General features: G+C 38.0%; 1 protein-coding gene across 1 annotated transcript in view; it reads left to right on the top strand.

The window, feature by feature from the left end:
• LOC308684197 (galactose-1-phosphate uridylyltransferase-like) overlaps window positions 1–26029 on the top strand; it is a gene marked incomplete at its 3' end in the record, with an annotated part of 34750 nt that extends 8721 nt beyond the window's left edge. The window contains exons 3-7 of the mRNA XM_081355314.1: window positions 3871–3946; window positions 4831–4879; window positions 10078–10207; window positions 16514–16570; window positions 25958–26029. Of these exons, the coding sequence (XP_081211440.1) occupies window positions 3871–3946; window positions 4831–4879; window positions 10078–10207; window positions 16514–16570; window positions 25958–26029 (384 nt within the window). The remainder of the gene's footprint in view (window positions 1–3870; window positions 3947–4830; window positions 4880–10077; window positions 10208–16513; window positions 16571–25957) is intronic.
• Window positions 26030–26201: the final 172 nt, after the last annotated feature.

The raw sequence follows: 26201 nt of genomic DNA, 5'->3' as shown, positions 1-26201 counted from the left end.
TTCTCGTGTTACGCAGCACGTTTGAGCTTCTGCAAGAGCCAATGAGGTTCATTCTCGTGTAACGCAGCACGTTTGAGCTTCAGCAAGAGCCAATGAGGTTCATTCTCGTGTTACGCATCACGTTTGAGCTTCAGCAAGAACCAGTGAGGTTCAGTCTCGTGTTACGCAGCACGTTTGAGCTTCAGCAAGAACCAATGAGGTTCATTCTCGTGTTACGCAGCACGTTTGAGCTTCAGCAAGAACCAATGAGGTTCATTCTCGAGTTACGCATCACGTTTGAGCTTCAGCAAGAACCAGTGAGGTTCAGTCTCGTGTTACGCAGCACGTTTGAGCTTCAGCAAGAACCAGTGAGGTTCATTCTCGTGTTACGCAGCACGTTTGAGCTTCAGCAAGAACCAATGAGGTTCATTCTCGAGTTACGCATCACGTTTGAGCTTCAGCAAGAACCAATGAGGTTCATTCTCGTGTTACGCAACACGTTTGAGCTTCAGCAAGAACCAGTGAGGTTCAGTCTCGTGTTACGCAGCACGTTTGAGCTTCAGCAAGAACCAATGAGGTTCATTCTCGAGTTACGCATCACGTTTGAGCTTCAGCAAGAACCAATGAGGTTCATTCTCGTGTTACGCAACACGTTTGAGCTTCAGCAAGAACCAGTGAGGTTCAGTCTCGTGTTACGCAGCACGTTTGAGCTTCAGCAAGAACCAATGAGGTTCATTCTCGTGTTACGCAGCACGTTTGAGCTTCAGCAAGAACCAATGAGGTTCAGTCTCATGTTACGCAGCACGTTTGAGCTTCAGCAAGAACCAATGAGGTTCAGTCTCGTGTTACGCAGCACGTTTGAGCTTCCGCAAGAGCCAATGAGGTTAATTCTCGAGTTACGCAGCACGTTTGAGCTTCTGCAAGAACCAATGAGGTTCGTTCTCGTGTTACGCAGCACGTTTGAGCTTCTGCAAGAGCCAATGAGGTTCATTCTCGTGTAACGCAGCACGTTTGAGCTTCAGCAAGAGCCAATGAGGTTCATTCTCGTGTTACGCATCACGTTTAAGCTTCAGCAAGAACCAATGAGGTTCGTACTTGTGTTACGCATCACGTTTGAGCTTCAGCAAGAACCAATGAGGTTCGTTCTCGTGTTACGCAGCACGTTTGAGCTTCAGCAAGAACCAATGAGGTTCAGTCTGGTGTTACGCAACACATTTGAGCTTCAGCAAGAACCAATGAGGTTCAGTCTCGTGTTACGCAGCACGTTTGAGCTTCAGCAAGAACCAATGAGGTTCAGTCTCGTGTTACGCAGCACGTTTGAGCTTCAGCAAGAACCAATGAGGTTCATTCTCGAGTTACGCAGCACGTTTGAGCTTCCGCAAGAGCCAATGAGGTTCATTCTCGAGTTACGCAGCACGTTTGAGCTTCAGCAAGAACCAATGAGGTTCATTCTCTTGTTTTGCGCAGCACGTTTGAGCTTCAGCAAGAACCAATGAGGTTCAGTCTCGTGTTACGCAGCACGTTTGAGCTTCAGCAAGAGCCAATGAGGTTCATTCTCGTGTAACGCAGCACGTTTGAGCTTCAGCAAGAACCAATGAGGTTCATTCTCTTGTTTTGCGCAGCACGTTTGAGCTTCAGCAAGAACCAATGAGGTTCAGTCTCGTGTTACGCAGCACGTTTGAGCTTCAGCAAGAACCAATGAGGTTCAGTCTCGTGTTACGCAGCACGTTTGAGCTTCAGCAAGAGCCAATGAGGTTCATTCTCATGTAACGCAGCACGTTTGAGCTTCAGCAAGAACCAATGAGGTTCATTCTCTTGTTTTGCGCAGCACGTTTGAGCTTCAGCAAGAACCAATGAGGTTCAGTCTCGTGTTACGCAGCACGTTTGAGCTTCAGCAAGAACCAATGAGGTTCATTCTCGAGTTACGCAGCACGTTTGAGCTTCCGCAAGAGCCAATGAGGTTCATTCTCGTGTTACGCAGCACGTTTGAGCTTCAGCAAGAGCCAATGAGGTTCATTCTCGTGTTACGCAGCACGTTTGAGCTTCAGCAAGAGCCAATGAGGTTCATTCTCGAGTTACGCAGCACGTTTGAGCTTCAGCAAGAGCCAATGAGGTTCATTCTCCTGTTACGCAGCACGTTTGAGCTTCAGCAAGAACCAATGAGGTTCATTCTCGTGTTACGCAGCACGTTTGAGCTTCAGCAAGAACCAATGAGGTTCATTCTCGAGTTACGCAGCACGTTTGAGCTTCAGCAAGAACCAATGAGGTTCATTCTCGTGTTACGCAGCACGTTTGAGCTTCAGCAAGAGCCAATGAGGTTCATTCTCGTGTTACGCAGCACGTTTGAGCTTCAGCAAGAACCAATGAGGTTCATTCTCGAGTTACGCAGCACGTTTGAGCTTCAGCAAGAGCCAATGAGGTTCATTCTCTTGTTACGCAGCACGTTTGAGCTTCAGCAAGAACCAATGAGGTTCATTCTCGTGTTACGCAGCACGTTTGAGCTTCAGCAAGAACCAATGAGGTTCAGTCTCGTGTTACGCAGCACGTTTGAGCTTCAGCAAGAACCAATGAGGTTCAGTCTCGTGTTACGCAGCACGTTTGAACTTCAGCAAGAACCAATGAGGTTCATTCTCGTGTTACGCATCACGTTTGAGCTTCAGCAAGAGGTTTGTTCTCGCGCGTTAAGCAGGTTCGGTTGAGCTTCTGTTTATGCACTGCAAAAACTGCTTTTCATACTTAGTATTTTTGTCTTGTTTCTAGTCCTAATATCAAACATTTCTTAAATCAAGATCTGTTTACTAAAGTAGTAAAATAAAATAAAATATTAAGTCTTGTTTTCTGGGGAAATAAATAAAAATTAAGTAAGATTTTGCTTAAAATAAGCAAAATGATCTGCCAATGGGGTAAGACAAATAATCTTGTTTCTGTTTGAATTAAGATTATTTTTCTTACCCCATTGGCAGATAATTTAGGTTTTTTTAAGCATCAACTCACTTAATTTTGATTAAATCCCCCAGAAACCTCATCTAGTAAATGCATCTTTTTTGATATTTGGAATGGAAACAAGACAAAAATACTTAGTAAGAAAAGACATTTTTGCAGTGTGTTCGCTGATCAATGTTTATATGTCAATAAAAGACTTCTTCATCATGTAAAGCAATCGAGTCTCTATATGGAATATTTTTACGACTTTTAGCATCAAAGTGGTAGTTGTAGCTGTCAATGGAGGGACAGAAAGCTCTCAGATTTCATCAAAAAAAATCTTGTGTTACCAAGATGAAAAAAGTCTTGCGGGTTTGGAACGACATGAGGATGAGTAATTAATCACAGAATTTTCATTGTTCTTGACACCTCTGGCTCAGCCTGGAGCATTATGGGTGCTTTTTTACGAACACAGATAAAACCATCTTGTCTGAAAGTGATGTGTCTGCAGTCATTATACAGCGTTCTCTGACTAAGCAGAAAAAAAGGTTGATATCGTTTCCTTGAATGTACGCTTCTGCCGTCTCTCCGTCGGCTTGTGTGAGTTATATGCCAATGAATATTCAGTGGCACTGGTTTTTTAGCGCTCTCTTAAGCTTGACAAATGTTCTTGGCTGACTCTCTCATTCCTGCATATTATTATTTAATGATTAATTAAAATAAAGAATGTTGCCAGGCTACTTTACAATTGGACAAGATGTTGAACATGCACTCTTGAACTCTTTGGCACTATAATGTTGTTACTTCATTCAGATGTACATTTGGCTGGAAACAGCTTGTCTACTCAAATATGTAAACCTGAGGAAGAACAAACTGAATGAAAGAGAGCGCTCTGGGATGTTTTATCCACCCGTCTTTGATTAAACACAGGCTACATCAGTCTTGTGATATGTTCCTGTTTTATTTCAGGTGAATCCTGATTATGGCAGCACGTTCATGTTTGAAAATGATTTCCCTGCTCTCCAGCCTGACGCTCCAGACCCTGGTATGATCCTCTGTCACTTTCACTGCCATAAGACTCCACACTTTCTGCTGTTTATGTATTAGTTTTTACTGGATATTATTTGGATCTACTAGCATAAATGGATTTAAAAAAAAAAAAAAAAAAAAAAACATTTTTGGACCTGTTACATGGTAATGGAAAACCTGGATAGTTGTAATTGTGATAAGAATTTAGTACCATGTTTACTTTACCATTTAAAAGTTTGGAGACAGTATGATTCTTTTTAATGAAATGAAAACTTTTATTCAGATAGGATGCATTTAACTGATTAAAAGTGACATTAAATGCATTTAGAATATTAAATAATATTATAATATCAAATAAATGTTTTTCTTTTGAACTTGTTCATGGTTTACACAAAAAAGTGAAGCAGCACAACTGTTTTTAGCATTGCTAATAATCAGAAATGTTTCTTGAGCATCAAATCATCATATCAGAATGATTTCTGAAGGATCATGTGACACTGAAGACCGCAGTAATGATGCTGAAAATTCAGCTTTGATCACAGGAATATATTACATTTTACTATATATTCACATATAAAACATTTTCTATTTCTACATATTTCTGTTTTTACTGTATTTTTGATCAAATAAATGCAGCCTTGGTGAGCAGAAGATTTCATAATAACTTACAAATCCCATCATTTTGAACATTAGTGTATATCAAAGTACCATTTTTTTATGATCTGATACAGTATTATGGTACAGCTACAGTACTTTCAGCCGTTATAATAAAAGCAGTTAATGTTCCTGCAAAGTTTAATTGTAAAACTTTTAATATGCAGTTATAGGCTGTACGTTAATTAAGGAGTTCATTCCAGCATATTAACAATTTGCTGATGATTTTTTTATTACTGGTTCTAGGTTCAGATCATCACCCACTTTTCCGAAGCAAAGCAGCCAGAGGCATTTGGTGAGAACAGTTTATTTCTTCTCCTTAAGAACTCAGCTTACTACTAATTTGGATTGTTGGTTAAGTTAAACATCACTATATAAAAAAAAAAAAAATCACTGTAAGTGCCCCTATTATGCTATTTTAAAGGTTCCTTATTTTGTTTTGGAGTCTCCTACAATAGGTTTACATGCCATGAGTAATATAAGGAAACTACAGGGGTTAGAGTTAGGTTTAGGAGTAGGTTCAGGGTTATTACCTAGTTATTACCCAGTTACTGCAATTACTATAAGTACATAAATAATATGTTTATGTGAAACAGGACTGTAAAATAAAGTACTATCATACATTTTGAGTAAAAAAAAAAAAATGGAATAATTTACCTGTATTTATAAATGAAATGTTAAATAAGCAAATAAATACATACATTTTATTTATTAAGATTAAAATAAAATAAGTACATTTATAAATAAACAGTTCAGTAAGTAAATAAATAATTGCTTTATTATTATTATTACTGTTTTATGTTCAATTTAAAAAAACTGGTTGGAAATCATGAGATTAATTACAAATATGTTATTCTGTTGACAGCCACAGACACAAAAACATTTATAAATATTTATAAAAATGTATTTATATTTTACAGTATAGAGTATACAGTATACAGTATAGCCTTTATTTTTTAGGATGGGGGCTCCCTGGCAAGGTAATCATCAAATTTGGGGGTCTGTTGCATAAAAAAAGAAAAAAGAAAAAGAAAAAGTTAGAACATAATATTTTTTTTGCTGCTCCTTATAATAGTTTTAGTTTTTTTCAGAGCACATTAGCTCAGATTGCCTTAGATTGCAGCGACACTGAGGGATCCTTTGTTAGCACAGTGCATCATCTCAGTTAATGTGCCTCGTGGCCCATGCGAAGCAGTGCTAATAAACTATTTCTCTGTTTAATCGTGCTGTGTGTAGAAATTGATTATGCTACCAGAATTGGGACACCTCAGGAGAGTGTTAACTGAGAGGAGAGAGCTCAATGATTTTATGTTCTGAGTCAGATCAAGGCTTTACCAGCGTCTTGCTGTGTTAGTGTACTATGTGGATTATTTATAAAATCACCATTGTTCACATTGTCACTTTGGTTTTGTGCTTTTGGTTTAACTTTAAAATGATTTAAGTATGATTGAGTTATTAAAGATCTGTACCAAAACATTTTTTGGACACTTAAAGGGGCTATATGTAGAATTCAGAAACCCTTATTGTTAGCGACACCGGTGGCCATAAAGTGAACTGCAGCCAGCAACTTATTATTCGTACTTGTGCGCAAAATATCTCACCATTCACTGATGTGTTCAGGTCACACTCACTCACCATTGTATATTTGGTCTAAAACGCCACTGTTCTCATGTTTTGCCACAGGACAGCAAATGTCAGTACATTTTCTATCATCTTTGCAGGACTGTGATATGAACAGAGTAACATATTTTAGCAACAGTGTGACAGTATACCACATAACCGACACAATAGAACTATAAACATGCATATCTATCAGTTCGCATGACTAAACATTCGTCATTATTTTCAAATACCCTCATTTTCAAACTGCGTTTTCAAATTGATCCACTTGAGAAAGTGTTTTCAAAAAGCTCAGTTTTCACAGGACAAAAACACCATCTCAGTGTGGACGGAAAGCCGAAACGGAGAGAAAAAGATGCGTTTTCAAAGGAAAACGTATGAGTGTGGACTGAAGCAGCTAATTAAGATCTTGTTGATGATTACAGACAGATGTGTCTAATGGGTCTAATCTGAACTCTGTAGATATCCAGGAACAGGACTGGTACCCCTGGTCTAAAGGCTTTCATAGATAACCTAGGAAGTTGGGGAAGGTCTTGTTTAAGTTTCGTTTACAAGCTGTTCACACACTGACGATAAAAATGTGATTATTATATGACAATTCTTACATTTACCCTCTTTAACAACATTTTATTCCAGGGAAAGTTCATTTCAAGTGCACTTCACCCTGTATAACAAGTATCTGCTAAACAAACTTGTCCAAGTTTTCAGGTATTAATATTTTAGAATTGTATTTTTTAAAATCACTTTATTTTTTATTTCTATTAATTATATAAAACATTTTTATTATGCATAATACCTGCTGGATTTGAGTTGTACAATACTTAGGATTTGCAAACTATTTGGCTGTGAAGTAAATTGAATACATCAGCAGCGTAAAAAGACAAATCAGACAAAGTGTGATATTGGCAATATTTAATTACTCTACAGATGAGGTTTATCTCTTTGAGGCCCTTTCATATTGTTAACACTAGGTGGTGCTGTCATCAAAGAAGTGGATTTGGTAGATAAGTCTGTTTGTAAAGAGTCATTCAGGCCTTTATATGTGCACACAGTGATTGTCAGTTGGACATGTCTTATCAGAGAGACGCCATTGAATCGTCTAGTACCCTGATTTCATGATCCCTTGTGCTTTCCGTTTTATCGACTCCACGCTGGCCCATTTTATGCACTATTTTTGAGGGCAGAAGAGAACTTCACAGACGGCTGTTCTGAAACGGCACCTGTGTGTGCAACCATCCAATTAGTGGCGCAGCAGAAGAGGCCACAAACACACACGCCCTGCCAACTGACGCTCAACTCTAATGCTCTGGGATCTGACATTGTTTTCAAAGTAGTAAGAATAGCGCTCGAGGCACAAACAAGTGAAGGACGCTTAATAAAGAGAACTGGATGCCCCACATAAAGCTTGAAAGAGGAGACTTTGGAAAGTTTGCAGGCACAGCTGTTGGGTTTCATTCAGGGCTGAGCATATAGACTGAAGTACTATATGAATTTATTCATAACTCTGCTGAGAAATTGTTGAAGGTGAAGTGTAACGTACACTGTATGTTTTATGATAAATGCTGCTTAGATCACGACTACAGAAGGAAAGTGAGCTGGAAGGATGGATGGATAGATAGCCGACAGACAGATATATAGATACATAGATAGATGGTCAGACAAACAGGATGGATGGATGGATGGATGGATGGATGGATGGATGGATGGATGGATAGACAGACAGATATTACCATCAATTAACCTGTTTGTCCCGTGAACACTCAGGATTAATTGTTTATTAATTCTAAGAAATGTACATATCCGGTGCATGGAAAATATCTTTCTTACATTACAGTACTACTAAGAGCAAGTAGTCAAGATCTATGATTAAAGGGATAGTTCACTTTGAAATAAAATTTTGGTATGTTTTAGCTTACCTCAAGGGCATCCAAGATGTAGGTGTCTTTGTTTCCGCAGTAGTTTCAATTTTGATATTTTTAGGTCAAACCGTTCTTGTCTGTCAGTCATATAATGCATGTCGATAATCACTGTCTCAAAACACAAGCACAGAGTCCAAATTAAAACAATTCCCCATCGTCCAAATTAAACAATTCCCCATCTTAAGTACACATTGATGGCCTAAGACACGAAACGAGCGGTTTATGTGAGAAAAGAACAGTATTTATATCGTTTTTACCTCTAATAACAAAGCCACGTCCAAGTGATCTGAAGGCGCGGGCGCTTCCTATTGTGTGACGTGTGCGCAGACTGTTGCATAGATATATACACACTAGATGTCGCCTCGTTCCTTGAACTGGCGTAGCCAAGGTGGCTTCTATTGTATATATCTATGCAACAGTCTGCGCACACGTCACACAATAGGAAGCGCCCGCGCCTTCAGATCACTTGGACGTGGCTTTGTTATTAGAGGTAAAAACGATATAAATACTGTTCGTTTTCTCACATGAACTGCTCGTTTCGTGTCTTAGGCCATCAATGTGTACTTATGATGGGGAATTGTTTCATTTGGACGATGGGGAATTGTTTTAATTTGGACTCTGTGCTTGTGTTTTGAGCCAGTGACCATCGACCTGCATTATATGACTGACAGACAAGAACGGTTTGACCTAAAAATATCAAAATTGAAACTACTGCAGAAACAAAGACACCTACATCTTGGATGCCCTTGAGGTAAGCTAAAACATACCAACATTTTATTCCAAAGTGAACTATCCCTTTAAAGACTCCAGATATGAGCTTGAGACACGGACAACTTTACGTGTGACATGAACAAGATTTTATTAAATCGTCTAAACACTTAAACTACTCTCACATACACATACGTACATGCATACAGTTTACCAAGGGAAAGAGAGCTGAAGCAGAATACAGGAAAGCAAGAAATTATAGCATTGTTTGAAATTCAGCAGATCAACAGCCTTGAGCAAACCATCAGTTTAATTCTAACACGCCCTTCTTTAAAGGGGTAAGGATACTTACTGTATCAGATAATGAGACTAAGTTTGATACTTGCATGTCTCGCCCATTTGAATTAAACTGTCCTGATGCAATTTGTTGAGGCTCCAGTTGATCTTTGCTGATGTTGTCTTGATGAGAGAGAACCAGTGGGAGTCAGAGGATCTTTGGTGAAAGGAAAGACAAGGCCGCAGCCTGGCACAAGCTTGGGGGTCCTTAGAAACTTCTAGTTCAGCATCATTTTCACATTAGGGTTTCTCAGGAAGGACTAAGAGAGTAAAAAAGTAAGGGAGTAAGAGGGCCGATCAGTGATTTTTAAAGCGTGAAGATGTCACACCCTCTGGAGGGTTGTGAACCAATAAGAAGTTGTTCCCTTTGGAGGGATATTTTACGACCCTTTGTGCTCTAGCAGGGCATTTGAATATGTAATTTCATTGGGTGTTTAAGAAAAGAATCTTCAAGATTTTTATAATACTACTGCGTCACAAAGTTAGCAAAATGTAATGTAAATTAACAAATGGGGGACGAAAATTGGAGTTTATAGAGACCAAACATGGTATAGTTGAGGTTACATTGACCGTTGGTTCTATAATAAAATACATAGTATCAAAGAAATAATAGTATCAAAAGATAATAGTATTAAAAGACACAACACAAGACAGTAAATCATTCACAAAATGTTCTGGGATGCATGCTAATTTATAGATCAGTTCGTCGATGAATGAATGCAGGAAAGTGTTTCAAGGTCTGTAGGTCTTTCCTATGGTCTAGGTCCTGACCACATGACCACATTTTTCACAGCAATAAAGACATCTTATCTGATAATCGCCCCGGCGACTGAAACTATTCCTATAAACCTTTATAATGTTTTTAGGGGAAGTTTTAACCAAATGTGTTGTTTTCCTGTTTGTTTGTCAGTAAGGTCATGTGTTTCCACCCCTGGTCTGACATCACCCTCCCGCTCATGAAGCCTGCCGAGATCCGCAGAGTGATTGACAGGTGGGCGGATCTGATCGTAGAGCTGGGTGATGCGCACACATGGGTGCAGGTTAGTACATCTCATCGTCTCACTTCTATTTCTGGTGCACCTGTTACTTTGCATTCACAAGCACAACACTGAAATTCATTTTGCAATAAAATGCAGCCGTAAGACACACGACTCATTTTAAAAAAAAACGAGACATGATCTTTTTCTCACTGTGACTCTCTCTGGGGGGGTGTAGCAACTTAATGAAACATTTGCACCATTTGTCGCCAGAAGAAACTTTCCCTGTAGAACTGCTGGAGTCACAAGGACGTGATTGCATAAGAGTGTGTGTGTGTTTAAAGGAGGCAGAGGCAGGGACGCCGCTCGATTGGGTTTTGTCCCAGTCTTCCTCATCAGTGCTAATTGGATCAATTGGGAGATGCTCTTCAGTCAGGGCGTCTCAGCGCTGATCAATGGCAGGCAGTGTGGAGCGCTCCTCTGGCCTCTCTGGACACATTAATGCTCCTGCAAGGGAATAATGGAGCTCTTCAAAGGCTTCCAGGGATATGAATGCAGCGAATTAAGATGTTTGTGCCAAAAGATAGTTAACTTATGAGCGTGAGAGAGTTCCTGAGCATCAATTGCTTTTTGACAGACTATAGATTCAGTTTAACTAAGGAATTCTGCTTAATGGTACAGAACCCAACACACTTTATCATTTAATGTTTTTCTCCAAAGCCCACTTATAATCTTAGTTATGTTTCTTGCATTAAAAATAGCCATAATTTAGTTTTATATGACTGTTTTACAGCCTTTTTGCTTCTTCTCTAGATAGATGGTCGTGGTTGTAATTGGCTAACCTTCATATAAGGATTATGCCCTCTAATTTTTGTACAATATGTGCAATATCATCCTTTTCTACATCTTACTAGTTGATTTTTTCAATAGTAACATACATATTCCTTTATATCCACTGTCCCATGTTTACATGGACATGAATGAATAGATGTGAATGGAACACAAAATTTTGTGTTTTTGGATGGTCATTTCTTATTCCTATTCATAATTATTCAACATTAATGTGTCCCGTATTGAGGAAAAACAATAGAATTTTAGGCATTCTATGCTAACTATAAGTAACTTTGCAACTGCATGTCATTGTCAACTACCTCTCATTAGAGTATTAGTAGACTGTCTGCTTAATATCTGCTAAAACTTAATTTTGATGCTCCTCAACAAACATTACACTGACTATAAGTAACAGTAATCAACTAATTCTACTAACCAGAACCCTACCAGTCTACTAATTCTCTAAGAGTTGGTTGACATGTAGTTGCAAATTAATGAGAGTCAGTTGACATGTAGTTGCAACTTTACTTGTAGTTAGTAGAATGTCTAAAGTGGACCATCAAAATAATGTGTAACCAAAATTAACTCTATATTGTATCAACCAAATGATTTGATGAAACAGCAACTGTCACCATGATCAACGGCAGGTGTAAAACAACTACTAGTCCTGCAGTTTTCCCACAAACAGATAAATAATGAGGGAAGGACACTCATGTACTAACACACAACACAGTCAATACCAATTAATACAAGAAGAGTGTATTCTCCGGGAGTGCAGAAATACAATAAACATTAGTTACGACAGTGTACAAATACCTCTCCCAATGCACTATGATGCTGTGGTATGTAACAGCTTCAACTAGCAAGGAGAGCAGCGCCATCAGTTAAAATGATCTTCATAAACACAAGTACAGGGTGAACTTAAAGTACAGCCGAAAGTTTGCAGGTTCGAACCTCTCAAGGGGCAATCACTGAGATTTCAGCACTGAACAAAACACTTAATGCATTGATACAATGACTTACGTTCTTGTGGTGCTCACTGTACTCTCTCAGAAAAATAACAAAAAAATGTGCCTTTAGGAGAACAGCGTGTTCTTTTGGGCTGTACCCTCGAAAGGACATCTTTGTACCTGATTTATCCCTAAAAGGTTTGTAGTAGTACCTTAAGGGAACATTTTACTACTAAGGTTATGCACCTTGAAGGGGGAAAGTATAAAGTTGTACCTTTACCTGCTCCAGTGACATGTTGTTTTACCCCTAAAGGTGCAATTCTGTAATTCAAGTCCACAAGACCATCGAGCAGGGCTGTCCAGTCTTGCTCCTGAAGACCACTTTACAGCAGAGTTTAGCCCCAACCCCAATTAAACACTCCTGAACTAGCTAATCAGGGTCTTCAGGATCACTAGAAACAGAGATGGTCTTATTATTGGGTGTTACGAGTGTCCGTGGCTCTACCATTGAGCTACCATACGTAACAGCTAACTTGGATCACGTGTGCCTTGATAACCAAACACATTATAGCCTTGACGTCATTGAAGTTCGTTCAGAGTTGTGCGACAGTTAGTCACTGTTTGCGGATACCATAGAATGAATGAGAAATGCTGTAAACTGAACCATAACTGTTGCGCAATTGACCATTTGCAAAGACCCGCCCTCCTTAGTTACTGTCGCTATGTCCGACAAGCTACGCCGTTCTCACGCCACACCATGTTCTCACGCAGTGAAAAATACATCGCGGAGCAGAGAGGAGACTGACAACACGCTGACAGACAGGACAGACCAGGTTACTTTTCGGTTACGTTTGATATTAAACATATTAAACAAAGTCTCACCTTTCAAATTTGGTCATTTTTTAAAAGAAATTTAAACAATAAATACCGTTTTGTGGCTCTTTAATGTATCGTGACAGATCGCTGTAGAGCATCAGTTAAAGCTGCTCGTGAACCGATCATCTCTTCCTTCTAGTTAATTTATAACCTCAAGTAAACATGAACAAACATAAGAAGGAATGTTGTTTTAACCATGGAAAGGCGTCAGTACACTCGATTTTCAAGTTCAAATCCTCCCATGTTAATCTACTAACTCTCCTGACTGCTTTGTCGGACAAAATGGCGGATGGCGAAGTATGATTGGTCAGATCACCTGTCAGTCAAGCTCCCTGCAAAGGGTCAATTGTTTTTTTTTCGTAAACTAAAAATGGATTAATCCAAAACAAATTATTAAAAACAAACATGTCGAAGATTAGCCGATGGGCTGTCGATTCAGTAAATGATAAGCTATTTCCTCACAAAAGCGGTTTATTCAGCATAGTGAAGCTCCTCCATTGACATCTTTAAAATAAAAACGGCCTCTTGTCTCCTTCCCTACACACCGCAGCATTAGCAGGTGTTGTGCTTTGTTTAAGGTTGCAGGCTTGCCTTCAAGTGGCTTTGCTAGAAGCTTCCAGGCGCAGTGTGTTGGAGAAAAACTCTGCAGGAAAATTGCTCTCCAGGATCAGGATTGGATACCCTGCCATAGAATGTCCAATTTTTCATTTTATGGTTCATAAGGGTGCTAAAGTTGAACCCTTGTGTGGTCATGGCAAAAGGAAGCACCCTCAGTGCTTTTTCTGAGCTAGCATTGCTATGGACTTACAGCATTACAGCACAGTGCCGACCTCAGGAACTCGAGGAATCAGGGATCAGAGCTATCTCTTTCATGTCAATTTGAGTTATTGTCCTAACCAATTGGGATTGCGACAAGCATTTTGCACTGAGTAGGCCTGTGCACTGTAAAATCTCATTGGCCCAAATCATTATTCTACACAGCTGCATATTAGGGTGCTTCCTCATTTGGTTCGATTGCTTGGTCCGAAGCAGAGATTGAATGCTTGTCATTAGAAAACTGTTGTGTTGCTCGAAGCGAGGACAGAATGTACTGTGTTACACCTGGCTCAAAGATGTAACATAAAGGGAGACGACATGGCGGAATCACATTTTAACATAATTTTTATTACAACCAAACATAATGACACATAATTGGAGCACGGCTCTGGCAAACTGCTCGAGCAACAAAGGAGCAGCCGCCCCAACAAACTCTCGCACCAGGTTTAAATAACAGCCAAGACGAGCATCAGGTGTACTCCAATCACGCCTCAATCACAGAACCTGCCAATGAAAAGAAAGAAACCAAAACACCCAAACCAACACAATCCTAACAACTGTAATGTGCTGATCTCTGTTGATGTTGTGAGAATGTCGCAAGTCAGCTTTATCAAAAACATTTGTTATTTTCATGATATCTTAGTATTCAGCTCGTTTTCATTACCAATAACGAAAACTCCCCAAAAAAACTTTGTCAATGAACATTTTCTTTAGTAATTTTGTTGACAGGAATAATAATGAAATAAAGATGCACATGCAACGGTTTGCAATGCAATGGACTCTCATGGCAATTCGTAACTATTTTATGGTTTGGCAATTCGGTGGCTAATTTGAATGAATTTTTTATGATCTCATTTGTACTTTTTCATGCGATAAGCTTACGGCCCACTCACGGTTAGGTTTAGGGGTGGACCTTCATGCATACTTTTTTGTTAAAGTGAAAGAGAAATCAAATTTGCCTTGATCTTTTGACATGCAAGAGGTCTTTGTAACATTAAAACATCCAGCAAGTTTCATAGCTTAAAACGTCGTCCTCAATATAAACAAAGCATTTATTTAATCAAGCTCCAAAAATTGCTTGTTTGGATATTGTGGGATTTGTGACATCACACGGGCAAACACATTTGCACATATGCTCTAGACTGCCTCTAGAGCAAGACATCGACTGATAGTTTTACATCATCGCATCATAGGCCCCGCCCACTAGCATTCAGACGCTTAACGGCTCACACATGCCTACCCTGGATGTGAGCGTTGCATCAAAAGCCAATAGAACCCATTATAAACACTGATGCTGTCTACATTGGATACCGTATACAGATTTGATTTCAGTTTCTGGTGTGCTCCACGCGCTTGAGTGTCAACAACAGGACAAATGGAAGTGTGAAGGATCGTTTGCTTTGACGTGTCCAGTTTAAGTAGCTCATTTGCTCATTTCTGTAGAGACTTTAACAGGATACTAGCATCCGGAACAAATGGATGGATAATCTTTAATGGTGTCATGGATCGCATCTGAGATTTATGTGTTCGTTTGGAGCATTTCACTGCAGGTTGTTTTGTATAGGATGTGCAGTCTAATGGAGAGTTTACAAAGAAACTTTGGTTGACCGATGAAGCAGTCAGCTGTATTGTGTCTGACAGCAGCTACATCACAAACCCGCAAATAAACAATTTTTATAAGGCTTTGTCTGTAAATGACATAAATTAATATGGATACAATTTTCAAAACACTTGTGCTTCAGCCTCTTCTCAAGGCTGCAGAAGCATGGGTTTTGTTTAGTTATACATTTCATTCCACTCGGCGTTCTTCTTTATTATTTAAATTCAGATAATTGATAAAGTCCCCCTGTGGTGAGAATTAAGTTTTTAATGTTTTGTAAATGTCCATGTGGTGTTTTTAATATGCTTTAAGTGAAACCATGTGTAAATTCATCAGTCAACACCATTGCTGAGTATTTTCTCCTTAAAACTGCAGTGAACCAAAGACAGTCTCAAAAACACGGTTTGAAATCGCTGGTGTTTCTGACGTCACAAACTACCTTGTAACCAATCAGATCAACGTGTGATCGTCAACGAGTGGATCTCTGAGCTGGTGTGAGTGAGTGGAGGCGGGTCTAATTTGCATATTCATAGAACCACGTATACTTAATGAGGCAAGGGTGTAGAGTTACATAGAAGCTATTTTAAGGCATAACACATTTTTTTTTCAAGGTTAAACTTTTAAATATGTTATTTTGGTGATCAAAGATTATATATATATATATATAAATATATATATAAATATATATATATATATATATATATAATTTTTTTTTTTTTTTTTTTTTTTTGTGTACCTCAAGGAACATATTAAAGTAATAATAATACATTTAAAAAGTCCAGGTTGAAACGAATAATTATCATTAATTTAGGGCACAGCAAAGTTCAGTCCAATCGGAGAAACATCTACTGGGACGTTGCTACATTTTTCCCACTGGAGACTATCGTTGCACGACTCCTCCGGATAACACCGGTGGTTATCTCCTCTCTGTTAAACACATCAGAGTATGTGTTTTGCCTCGTCTTTGCAATTTACAGACCCTGAAGAGCGGTGACTTTACCCGAGTCAATATTTATCAAGCGGAGTAGTCAAGGACAGATCCTGCCCAAATCCTTTTATATCACCCTTGAGGGAGGTGCCAGGAAGTCTTAAAACTCCCTTCGACAGGATGTCTCCTTTCAAACAGCAACATGTGCTCTGATCTCTTCATGTCTTAATAAGAGAGCATGTTTTGTCTGCACCTGTCTGTCTGCAGCATGTTTTAGGTTGTTTCTGTACGCTTGTATAACGTTTGCTGTGGTTTGTTATGTCTGGGTTCTTTGACAGGACGTAATGTCTCTTTCTCTTGTGTTTCAGATCTTTGAGAATAAAGGAGCCACGATGGGCTGTTCAAACCCCCATCCTCACTGTCAGGTACACCGTAACCTTGTTACTTCATTCATGTCCTCTTTTTCTGCCTCATTCTGACCCTCCTCCCAATTAGCGTTTTCCGCTGTCGACTCTCTGAGGCAGAAAGCACGAGTGGGCCTTTCTACAGATTAAGACGAGTCCGCTGCAGTCCTCGACCATCTGGAATGCTGTTTTAGGCTGGAATAGGTCTTTAAAGGGATAGTTTACTTTAAAATAAAAGTTAGCCCATGATTTACTCACCCTCAAGCCATCCTAAGTGTATAAGACATTCTGCTTTCAGACAAATGCAATATGAGTTATATTAAAAAATGTCCTGGCTCTTCCAAGCTTTAAAATGGCAGTGAATGGCCGTTTCTGTTTTGAAGTCCATAAAACTGCATCTATCCAGCATAAAAGAGCATCTATCCATCATAAAAGTGCATCTATCCATCATAAAAGTGCATCTATCCAATATAAACCTGCATCTATCCATCATAAAAGTGCATCTATCCATCATAAAAGTGCATCTATCCATCATAAAAGTGCATCTATCCATCATAAAAGTGCATCTATCCATCATAAAAGTGCATCTATACATCATAAAAGTGCATCCATCCATCATAAAAGTGCATCTATACATCATAAAAGTGCATCTATCCATCATAAAAGTGCATCTATCCAATATAAAACTGCATCTATCCATCATAAAAGTGCATCTATCCATGATTAAAGTGCTCCACACGGCTCTGGGGGGTAATAAAGGCCTTCTGAAATTTTCATGTAAGAAAAATATCCAAATTTAAAACTTTATAAAATAAAATAACTAGCTTATGGCCAAAGGAACATAAGGATTCCACTTATGTGATGACTGCGACATTCTGCTGATATTTACGCTACGCCATGACGCACTATGCTAGTTCTGACGTTGCGCTTTATACACAAGTTGACTGCGTTTGTTTGGAAGCTAGGATTTTACTTCATAAGGTGTTAAATATGAATATTTTTCTTACACAAATGCATCGCTTCACGACCCGTGTGGAGCACTTTTATGATGGATAGATGCCCTTTTATCATGGATAGATGCCCTTTTATCATGGATAGATGCACTTTTATGATGGATAGATGCACTTTTATCATGGATAGATGCACTTTTATGATGGATAGATGCACTTTTATGATGATAGATGCACTTTTATCATGGATAGATGCACTTTTATGATGGATAGATGCGCTTTTATCATGGATAGATGCACTTTTATGATGGATAGATGCACTTTTATGATGGATAGATGCACTTTTATCATGGATAGATGCACTTTTATCATGGATAGATGCGCTTTATCATGGATAGATGCACTTTTATGATGGATAGATGCACTTTTATGATGATAGATGCACTTTTATCATGGATAGATGCACTTTTATGATGGATAGATGCACTTTTATGATGGATAGATGCGCTTTATGATGGATAGATGCATTTTTATCATGGATAGATGCACTTTTATCATGATAGATACACTTTTATCATGGATAGATGCACTTTTATCATGGATAGATGCACTTTTATATTGGATAGATGCACTTTTATATTGGATAGATGCACTTTTATCATGGATAGATGCACTTTTATATTGGATAGATGCACTTATGATGGATAGATGCACTTTTATGATGAATAGATGCACTTTTATGATGGATAGATGCACTTTATGATGGATAGATGCACTTTTATCATTGGATAGATGCACTTTTATCATGGATAGATGCACTTTTATATTGGATAGATGCACTTATGATGGATAGATGCACTTTTATAATGAATAGATGCACTTTTATGATGGATAGATGCGCTTTATGATGGATAGATGCACTTTTATCATTGGATAGATGCACTTTTATCATGGATAGATGCACTTTTATGATGGATAGATGCACTTTTATCATGGATAGATGCACTTTTATGATGGATAGATGCACTTTTATCATGGATAGATGCACTTTTATGATGGATAGATGCACTTTTATGATGATAGATGCACTTTTATCATGGATAGATGCACTTTTATGATGATAGATGCGCTTTTATCATGGATAGATGCACTTTTATGATGGATAGATGCACTTTTATGATGGATAGATGCACTTTTATCATGGATAGATGCACTTTTATCATGGATAGATGCACTTTTATCATGGATAGATGCGCTTTATCATGGATAGATGCACTTTTTATGATGGATAGATGCACTTTTATGATGATAGATGCACTTTTATCATTGATAGATGCACTTTTATCATGGATAGATGCACTTTTATGATGGATACAGGGCTTGAATTTCGGTGCGGGATTGCGGGTATTGCGCATATTTTTTATCATTCCCGCAGGTCTCCCATTTATAATGCGGGAAATTCCCGCAAACATTGATTCACTTTAGCATGTAGGTTCAGGTTGTATTAGTAAATTAATCCACGCAGATGGAAAATCAAATCAGTCATTTTAAAACTGTCTGCGAGACGCAATTTCACAAACAGCGTGAGTGATTCAGCGGCGCTGCGTCTTCTATCTCGCGTCTCTCAAAATGGGTTGCACAATGCAATCGTTACGCCGGTTTCACACCGCAAGCGTCAGCGGCGCGTGAGCAGCACGTATTTTTTTCGGCGTCCATGTTATTCAATGAGTGCATTCACATCGCACGCAGAAGCGGCGCGGCAGCGCGTAGCAGGAGCAGAGCAGGAACAGCAGTGCAGCGATAGTTTCGGCGCCCAGTCTATTTTTAACGCGCCGCTTACGCTGAATTAAAGTGACACGCATTGATCATGGGCAAAATACACCGCAGTGTTATCCAAAAAGCGCATTGATGATATCTATTGTGTTTTAAACAGTCACTCAAATGACCAACAGCAATTTAAAAAGAAAACAAATGTCCAAAAACAAACTTGTTGCCCGAACAATAAAAACAAAGACGAATCAAAAGTTATATAAATGAAATGATTAATAAAATAAGCTTCTTGACAAGTCTTTTCTCTTAAATGTATTTGAAAACGAAATAAAGCAATGCCAACTTATCCATTATAGAGTACTCTGTCTGTACACAAGCCGCGGTTCAGCCGCGCGTGACAAACGCTGCCAGTGTGAAAGCAAAACGCGCGTGTCCTGCTCCTGCTCACCATACGCACTGCTCCTGCTCACCATACGCACTGCTCCTGCTCTGCTCACGCTCTGCTATCGCGTGCAGTGTGAAACCGGCGTTAAGCGCGCAGCAGGCGGCGGAAATACACTCTCGCGTTTCGGGAGTCGATCGGGCCAGCATTGCATCACGAGTAACTAAAGTTTACCATTTGCACGTCTTTTCAAGTCTCACCAGTTTAAACAGTCACGCGATTTTAAACTCTTCGGTACTTGCGCGCTGTCTGAGAGATGCTTTTTTCTCTGCACACATACATAGAGTAAAGCAGCCTCACAAACAGCTCGCGGGTAACAAAAGTTATTTTTCGTGGATTATAAATCGCTTTAACAGTCAAAAACATAAGAAAATGATGTCAATTTCGGTCTTGGAGAGTATCCTCTAATCTAAACACAGTCGGTTATGTCTTAAATAAGCATAAATCGCACGTGACCGTATAATGAAAACAGGATCCGTGCACTAGCTCTTAAAGGGACAGCAGCCATATGTGTCTGTCATTAATTTGTTTGTCAAAACAACAAAACATAGCTTTCATTTTAAGGAATCAGGATTAATAGCCTATGAATTTAATTTAGTCAGGACTAAAATACTACCCAGTGTTATTTTACATTTGATTAGGCTACTTTATTCAGTCTCTGTAGTATTTCTGAATAGCCTACTAGTTTTAGACCTAAGCAAAAACTTTTCTCTTTATTTCTCTTTATTGATATCTTTATTCTATTGTATTTATTTGTGCTACTTTTTTCAATTTAATTCAAAGATTGAAATCAAGCTTCCTTGAGTTGTGTAAATTCTTAAGAACAAAATGACCCCATTGTAAAAATGCAATGAGTAGGCTAAGCATACATTTAGGCGAGATAAATGTAATTAAAAAAAAAGTCTAAACTCCCCCCTCAAATTAAAAATTCCCCCCCATAAGAATCACCTAAGGGGGGATTTCCCCCCCATTTTCCAAAATGAAATTCAGGCCCTGGGATAGATGCACTTTTATGATGGATAGATGCGCTTTATGATGGATAGATGCATTTTTATCATGGATAGATGCACTTTTATGATGGATAGATGCGCTTTATGATGGATAGATGCATTTTTATCATGGATAGATGCACTTTTATCATGATAGATACACTTTTATCATGGATAGATGCACTTTTATCATGGATAGATGCACTTTTATATTGGATAGATGCACTTTTATATTGGATAGATGCACTTTTATCATGGATAGATGCACTTTTATATTGGATAGATGCACTTATGATGGATAGATGCACTTTTATGATGAATAGATGCACTTTTATATTGGATAGATGCACTTTTATCATTGGATAGATGCACTTTTATCATGGATAGATGCACTTTTATATTGGATAGATGCACTTTTATGATGGATATATGCACTTTTATGATGGATAGATGCACTTTTATCATGGATAGATGCACTTTTATCATGGATAGATGCACTTTTATATTGGATAGATGCACTTTTATCATGGATAGACTTCAAAACAGAAACAGCCATTAACTGCCATTATAAAGCTTGGAAGAGCCAGGACATTTTTTAATATAACTCAGATTATGTTCGTCTGAAAGAAGAATGTCATATACATCTAGGATGACTTGAGGGTGAGTAAATCATGGGCTAATTTTCATTTTTGGTTGAACTATCCCTGTAACTGTCACCTCAGCGGAGAGACTGCTGACGAGACGGGCTAATGCAAGCTTGAGCTTGAAAAGCCTGTAGACTCCAATTAGGGAACTAGAGATGTTCCAGGAAAAGACGTCACTGAATCCGTCTTCCCACTAGAAAATGACTCTCGTCTCTCGGTCTCAGAGTCAAGCGGGATGGCAGCGGGGCGGAAAACCTCTCTGCTTTTATCAGTTTCATAGTGTGTGCATTTTATTGACATCTTCATGTTTCTGCTTTGACTTTGGAGCTGCAAGGAACTTGTGTTTCCTCTCGTTTCCCTTTTCCAGGCTGTCTGTCTCCCCCTTGTTTCTTATAAGCACAGGAAGCCTGTCACTGTCGTGAACTCGCTGGGTTTGCCACACACTGAGCTCCCTATCTTACTCAGTTCATTAAGTGCTGATGTACGGCCCTGGTTTCCACTAGGGGGCAGTAGAGGATTTTGAGATGGTTTGACATAAAGCTCCTTTTAAAGACGCTGCCTCAAACCACTCATGTTTTCCCTATAATTCTCTCTTTTTAATAAACCACACCCAAAGAATGTAGGTTTAATAGTCATTATAGTTTACCACCTTTCGTTTTTCTCTTAGCCTCATCAAATCTGATCTCTGCTGCCGGTGTACTGAACTAACTTGTTAGGTTGTGATTGATATAGTTTAGTTGGCTGGGCAAAGTAAATCTAATCAGAAGTTGCGAGAAATGTTTTTCTTTTTTATTATTAGTAATGCATCAACTATAATAAATGCAAATGTAAATGCCCTGGGCCCCGACTGACACTATCGGTTAAGCCTAACAAGTGTTTCCAACTTGTGTTATCATTAACAGAAACTGAATAAAATTGTAACTGAAATAAAAATAAAATGCATGATAAATACTAAAAGTACACAACTAAATTACATAAAAATGGACATGAAGTGATTTTACTTTTTTTTACTTTACTTTTAGTTTTTGATACATATTATGAAACTTAAAACCTTAACAATCCACCTGCAATAAGCATTTCAATTTTCTAGATAGCAACAGTGTTGTTTAGTATTATTTATAAACTATTATATTCATGCTATTTTGAATTAGCTTTTATTTTAATTTTAATCTTAGTTATTTTTTATATGCTTTTGTCATTTTTAAGTATTTCTGTGTAGCTTTAATTTATTTAATTTCAGTTTTTTTAGTTTTTTTTAGTTTTTTTTTAGCTACTTCAACTTAAATGAAAATAAGAAACGAAATAAAATACGTTAAGGTTTTAAGTTTTTCGTCTAATATTTATGTTTTATTTCAGTTAAGGACACTGCACTGAATTATTTATTTTTGGCTTGCTTACTTTTTTAAGTACAATCAGCTTCGATATTCAAGCCATTTCAACTTAAATCACATTAATTTGACTTTAAAAATGAGTTGAATCTTGTTTAACTTAAAGTTAAAAATTGCTTAACTTATTTTGTTCAGTTAAAGACATGTTTTCATAACTTTTTGATCATATAATTTTTTACATTGTAGTTTTTTAATAGTATTAATTAACAATAATAACAGTGAATAGCAATAGTTATAAGACTGTGTTGAGAACACTTAACTTTGACAGCCTTAAAATACTAACACTATAATGATGCTAAAATTAGCTAAAATAAACTTAAAACTAGAAAACACTGAAAATAATAGGCTACTAAAAAAAAAAAAAAGCTAAATAAAAAGCACAAATCAAAAATGTAAATAAATCTAAATAAAAAATCTAAAAATTTAAATTGTACTTGTCTCTGCATATTATTCTGGGACTGGACAATATATTTGTATATTTTTTCCTAAACCGTTAATAGACCCAGCACATTAGACTAGTTTCCTAGGCAACAGCTCATCCATGCATCACAGTGTCAGTATGACAACACATCCACCCCTCGTCCCAGTATGCGCTGGACGTGACATCAATCACCGACCTCGAACATAAATCACCCTCCCAGCGCACACGGGCTCAGCCCAGATAACATCAGCCGGAAGCTGCTCTTAAGTTTCTCATGTGTTTTATCAATGGACGCAGCTAAATATGAGTAAATAAATCCCCCTCCCAGTACGTGTGTGGCCCTCCGCGGAGAGACCGGAGCTCTGTGGGGCTTAGGTCTATGTCAGCCGGCAGGAGTTGAGCTTTACCCAGCATGCCCTGGGAGAGATGGATAAGCCGCATGTATCCGGCTGCCCACCTTCTCCGGGATGAGAGTATTTGCGGAGAGGGAGCGAGCGAGAGCTGTGTGATCTGTGTCTTTTTCTCTCTGTCTGTCCCACGCTTTCTCATATGATCCGTAACCACCCACCCCTGAGCAAACACTAAACATCAGCTCAGAAAACAGAGACTCGTCGTTCTCTCGGAGCGATTATCTTGATGCTGTTTTGTGAAATTCAAAACACTTTATCGCAGGGTCTTTTCACACTTTTTGTTTCATTTTAGGGATCGTGTAAATTTTAGCTTATGTGTGAATGGTTAAATGAAATTGGACCCTTTAAAGCAAACTAAACCGAGACTCTTGTGAGATATATAAAAAATAATAACAATAAGAATAATTATAATTAATATAGTGTTTAGGAGTTCCACAAAAACAACAGCATTGTGCTAGTAAGTTTCAGGAGTCGTTTTAACCAGTCAAAGTTCATTTAATATGTTTATCTGAGTGCAATATATTTATCATCATTATAATTATTATTTAATAATATTCAAGTGGATCTGGTCCACAAACACGTCCACAAAAGATAAATAAATAAATATTGAATGGAAAATGGACTTAAACCCTTAAACCCTGCTACAGCTAATGGACCTAAAAAGAAAATAAAAAAAATCTGAAGCATCTTTTAAGGTCAGGGACAGTTTAAATGAACTTTTTGGTCCACTTAAAGCTTTCTGTTTGGTTTGTGAATGCACTCTTAACCCTGTAAAGCAAATTAATTCGTCACGGCGTGACCTTTTAGCTTTTAGCTTTTGTGTCCTCAAAGTGTAGTTGTGAGTGCGGCATTAGTCATATATCACTCATATATTACCACTACAAACCCCTTTAAACCAATTACAGCTTGGACGTTTAGCTTACGTTTAGTCGCTCAAGTTCACTTATCATGTGTAATGTGATCACAAACCAGGTTCACTTAATTTTTCACATTTGCATAATTACAAATGTTTTGTCATCACCATATTAAAGTACTGATGACTTGTATTGACCGAGAATTAGATAGAATTATTATATACAATACATGCTTGACTAAGTATGCATTTATTTCATCCAAAATACAGCAAAACAGTAATATTGTGAAATATCATTATAATTTAAAATAACCGTTTTCTATTTGAATATATTTTAAAATGTAATTTATTCTTGTGATCAAAGCTTTTCAATATCATTACTCCAGTCTTCAGTGTCACATGATCCTTCAGAAATCATTCTGATATGATGATTTGATGCAAAAAAAAAAAAAAAAAAAACATTTCTGATTATTATCAATGTTGAAAATCATTGGGCATTAAAATAAATAAATTTATTGCAATACATTTATTTGAAATAGAAATCATTTGTAACATTATACATGTCTTTACTGTCATTTTTGATCAATTTAATGCATCCTTGCTGAATAAAAGTATAATTTTCTTTAAATTAATTAAAACAATCCTACTGACCCCAAACATAATGCTAGTGCAACAGTCTTTTTTCTTTTATTTAGCATTTTATTGTTTGAATTATAATATATTTAATTATTTATTTACTGGGATCGTGAGAGGTCTCTGTTCAACATCTGTAAGCATCGCCTACGAGGCTATTGGCTCCGACAATTAGCAGATATTGAAATAAATGCTATAACTATAATACATAACAATTATTTTATGACTTCTACAGGGCATCATTGTTAAATGATAACGAAGGCAATAGATGCATTTAAAACGGTCTTCTCAAGTAATTTGACGAACTTCTGGTTAAAGCCACGCCACTGTTTTATCCAAATACAGATACAGAATCGCAGATCGCTGCACACCCCTACAGTCAACATGATTCATCACAATGTTAGGATGTAGATTTAAGTGAAAACAGAAACATTTGACACATTTTTAACAATACTAATACACAATTTCCCCAAATTTGATGGCTGGTTTCTAACCAAATTAGTGTTCTCATGGTTGATTGATTAAATTCAATGGTAGAAAAGTCCACTGATGGTCTTTTTACTCTGTTTGCGTGAGATGCGTCTCAAGAAGAGAGATTTTTTCACAGAGGATTTGAAATCCACTGCACAGTTCACACAGTTTATCCGACTCTGAGGAGCCACAGCAAACAACATGTCTCGCTGGGCAATTCTGGTAAAATTAGAATAAATGAAGATGAGCCAACTCCATTTCCTAAACCAACTCCAGTGACGGCATCTCTGGTTTATCCCTGCATAAACACATGTTGTGTATAATGTCGTCTTATCTATGAATTTACATACACAGCTGGACCGATAGCAGAGAAATGGCACGGAGAGAGAGATTGCCGGTCAGAAGTGAGGTGTGATTGATGTTCTCTTGGATCTCAGGCTGATGCTTTTCGAAACAACAAGTCAATCTGCCGTTCTCCATGGGCTCCGACACAAGCAGGGAATAAATAGCGGAAGCGTACGTCAGGAAACGTCAATCATCTGCTTAGAAGAGACGTATACAAACTCCGGAGAATTGTAGCATCCCCAAATATCGCCTGCGGGTCAGGCCTGAAAATCATAGCACCACGCTTCCTTTTAATGTCTCTGATGTTGTCACTGCTAGCATATTTACTGACTGTGA

Source organism: Scardinius erythrophthalmus (genome assembly GCF_964197995.2).
Source record: "Scardinius erythrophthalmus genome assembly, chromosome: 23".
Lineage (NCBI taxonomy): Eukaryota > Metazoa > Chordata > Actinopteri > Cypriniformes > Leuciscidae > Scardinius > Scardinius erythrophthalmus.
This window is presented reverse-complemented; position numbering and strand designations above follow the sequence as displayed.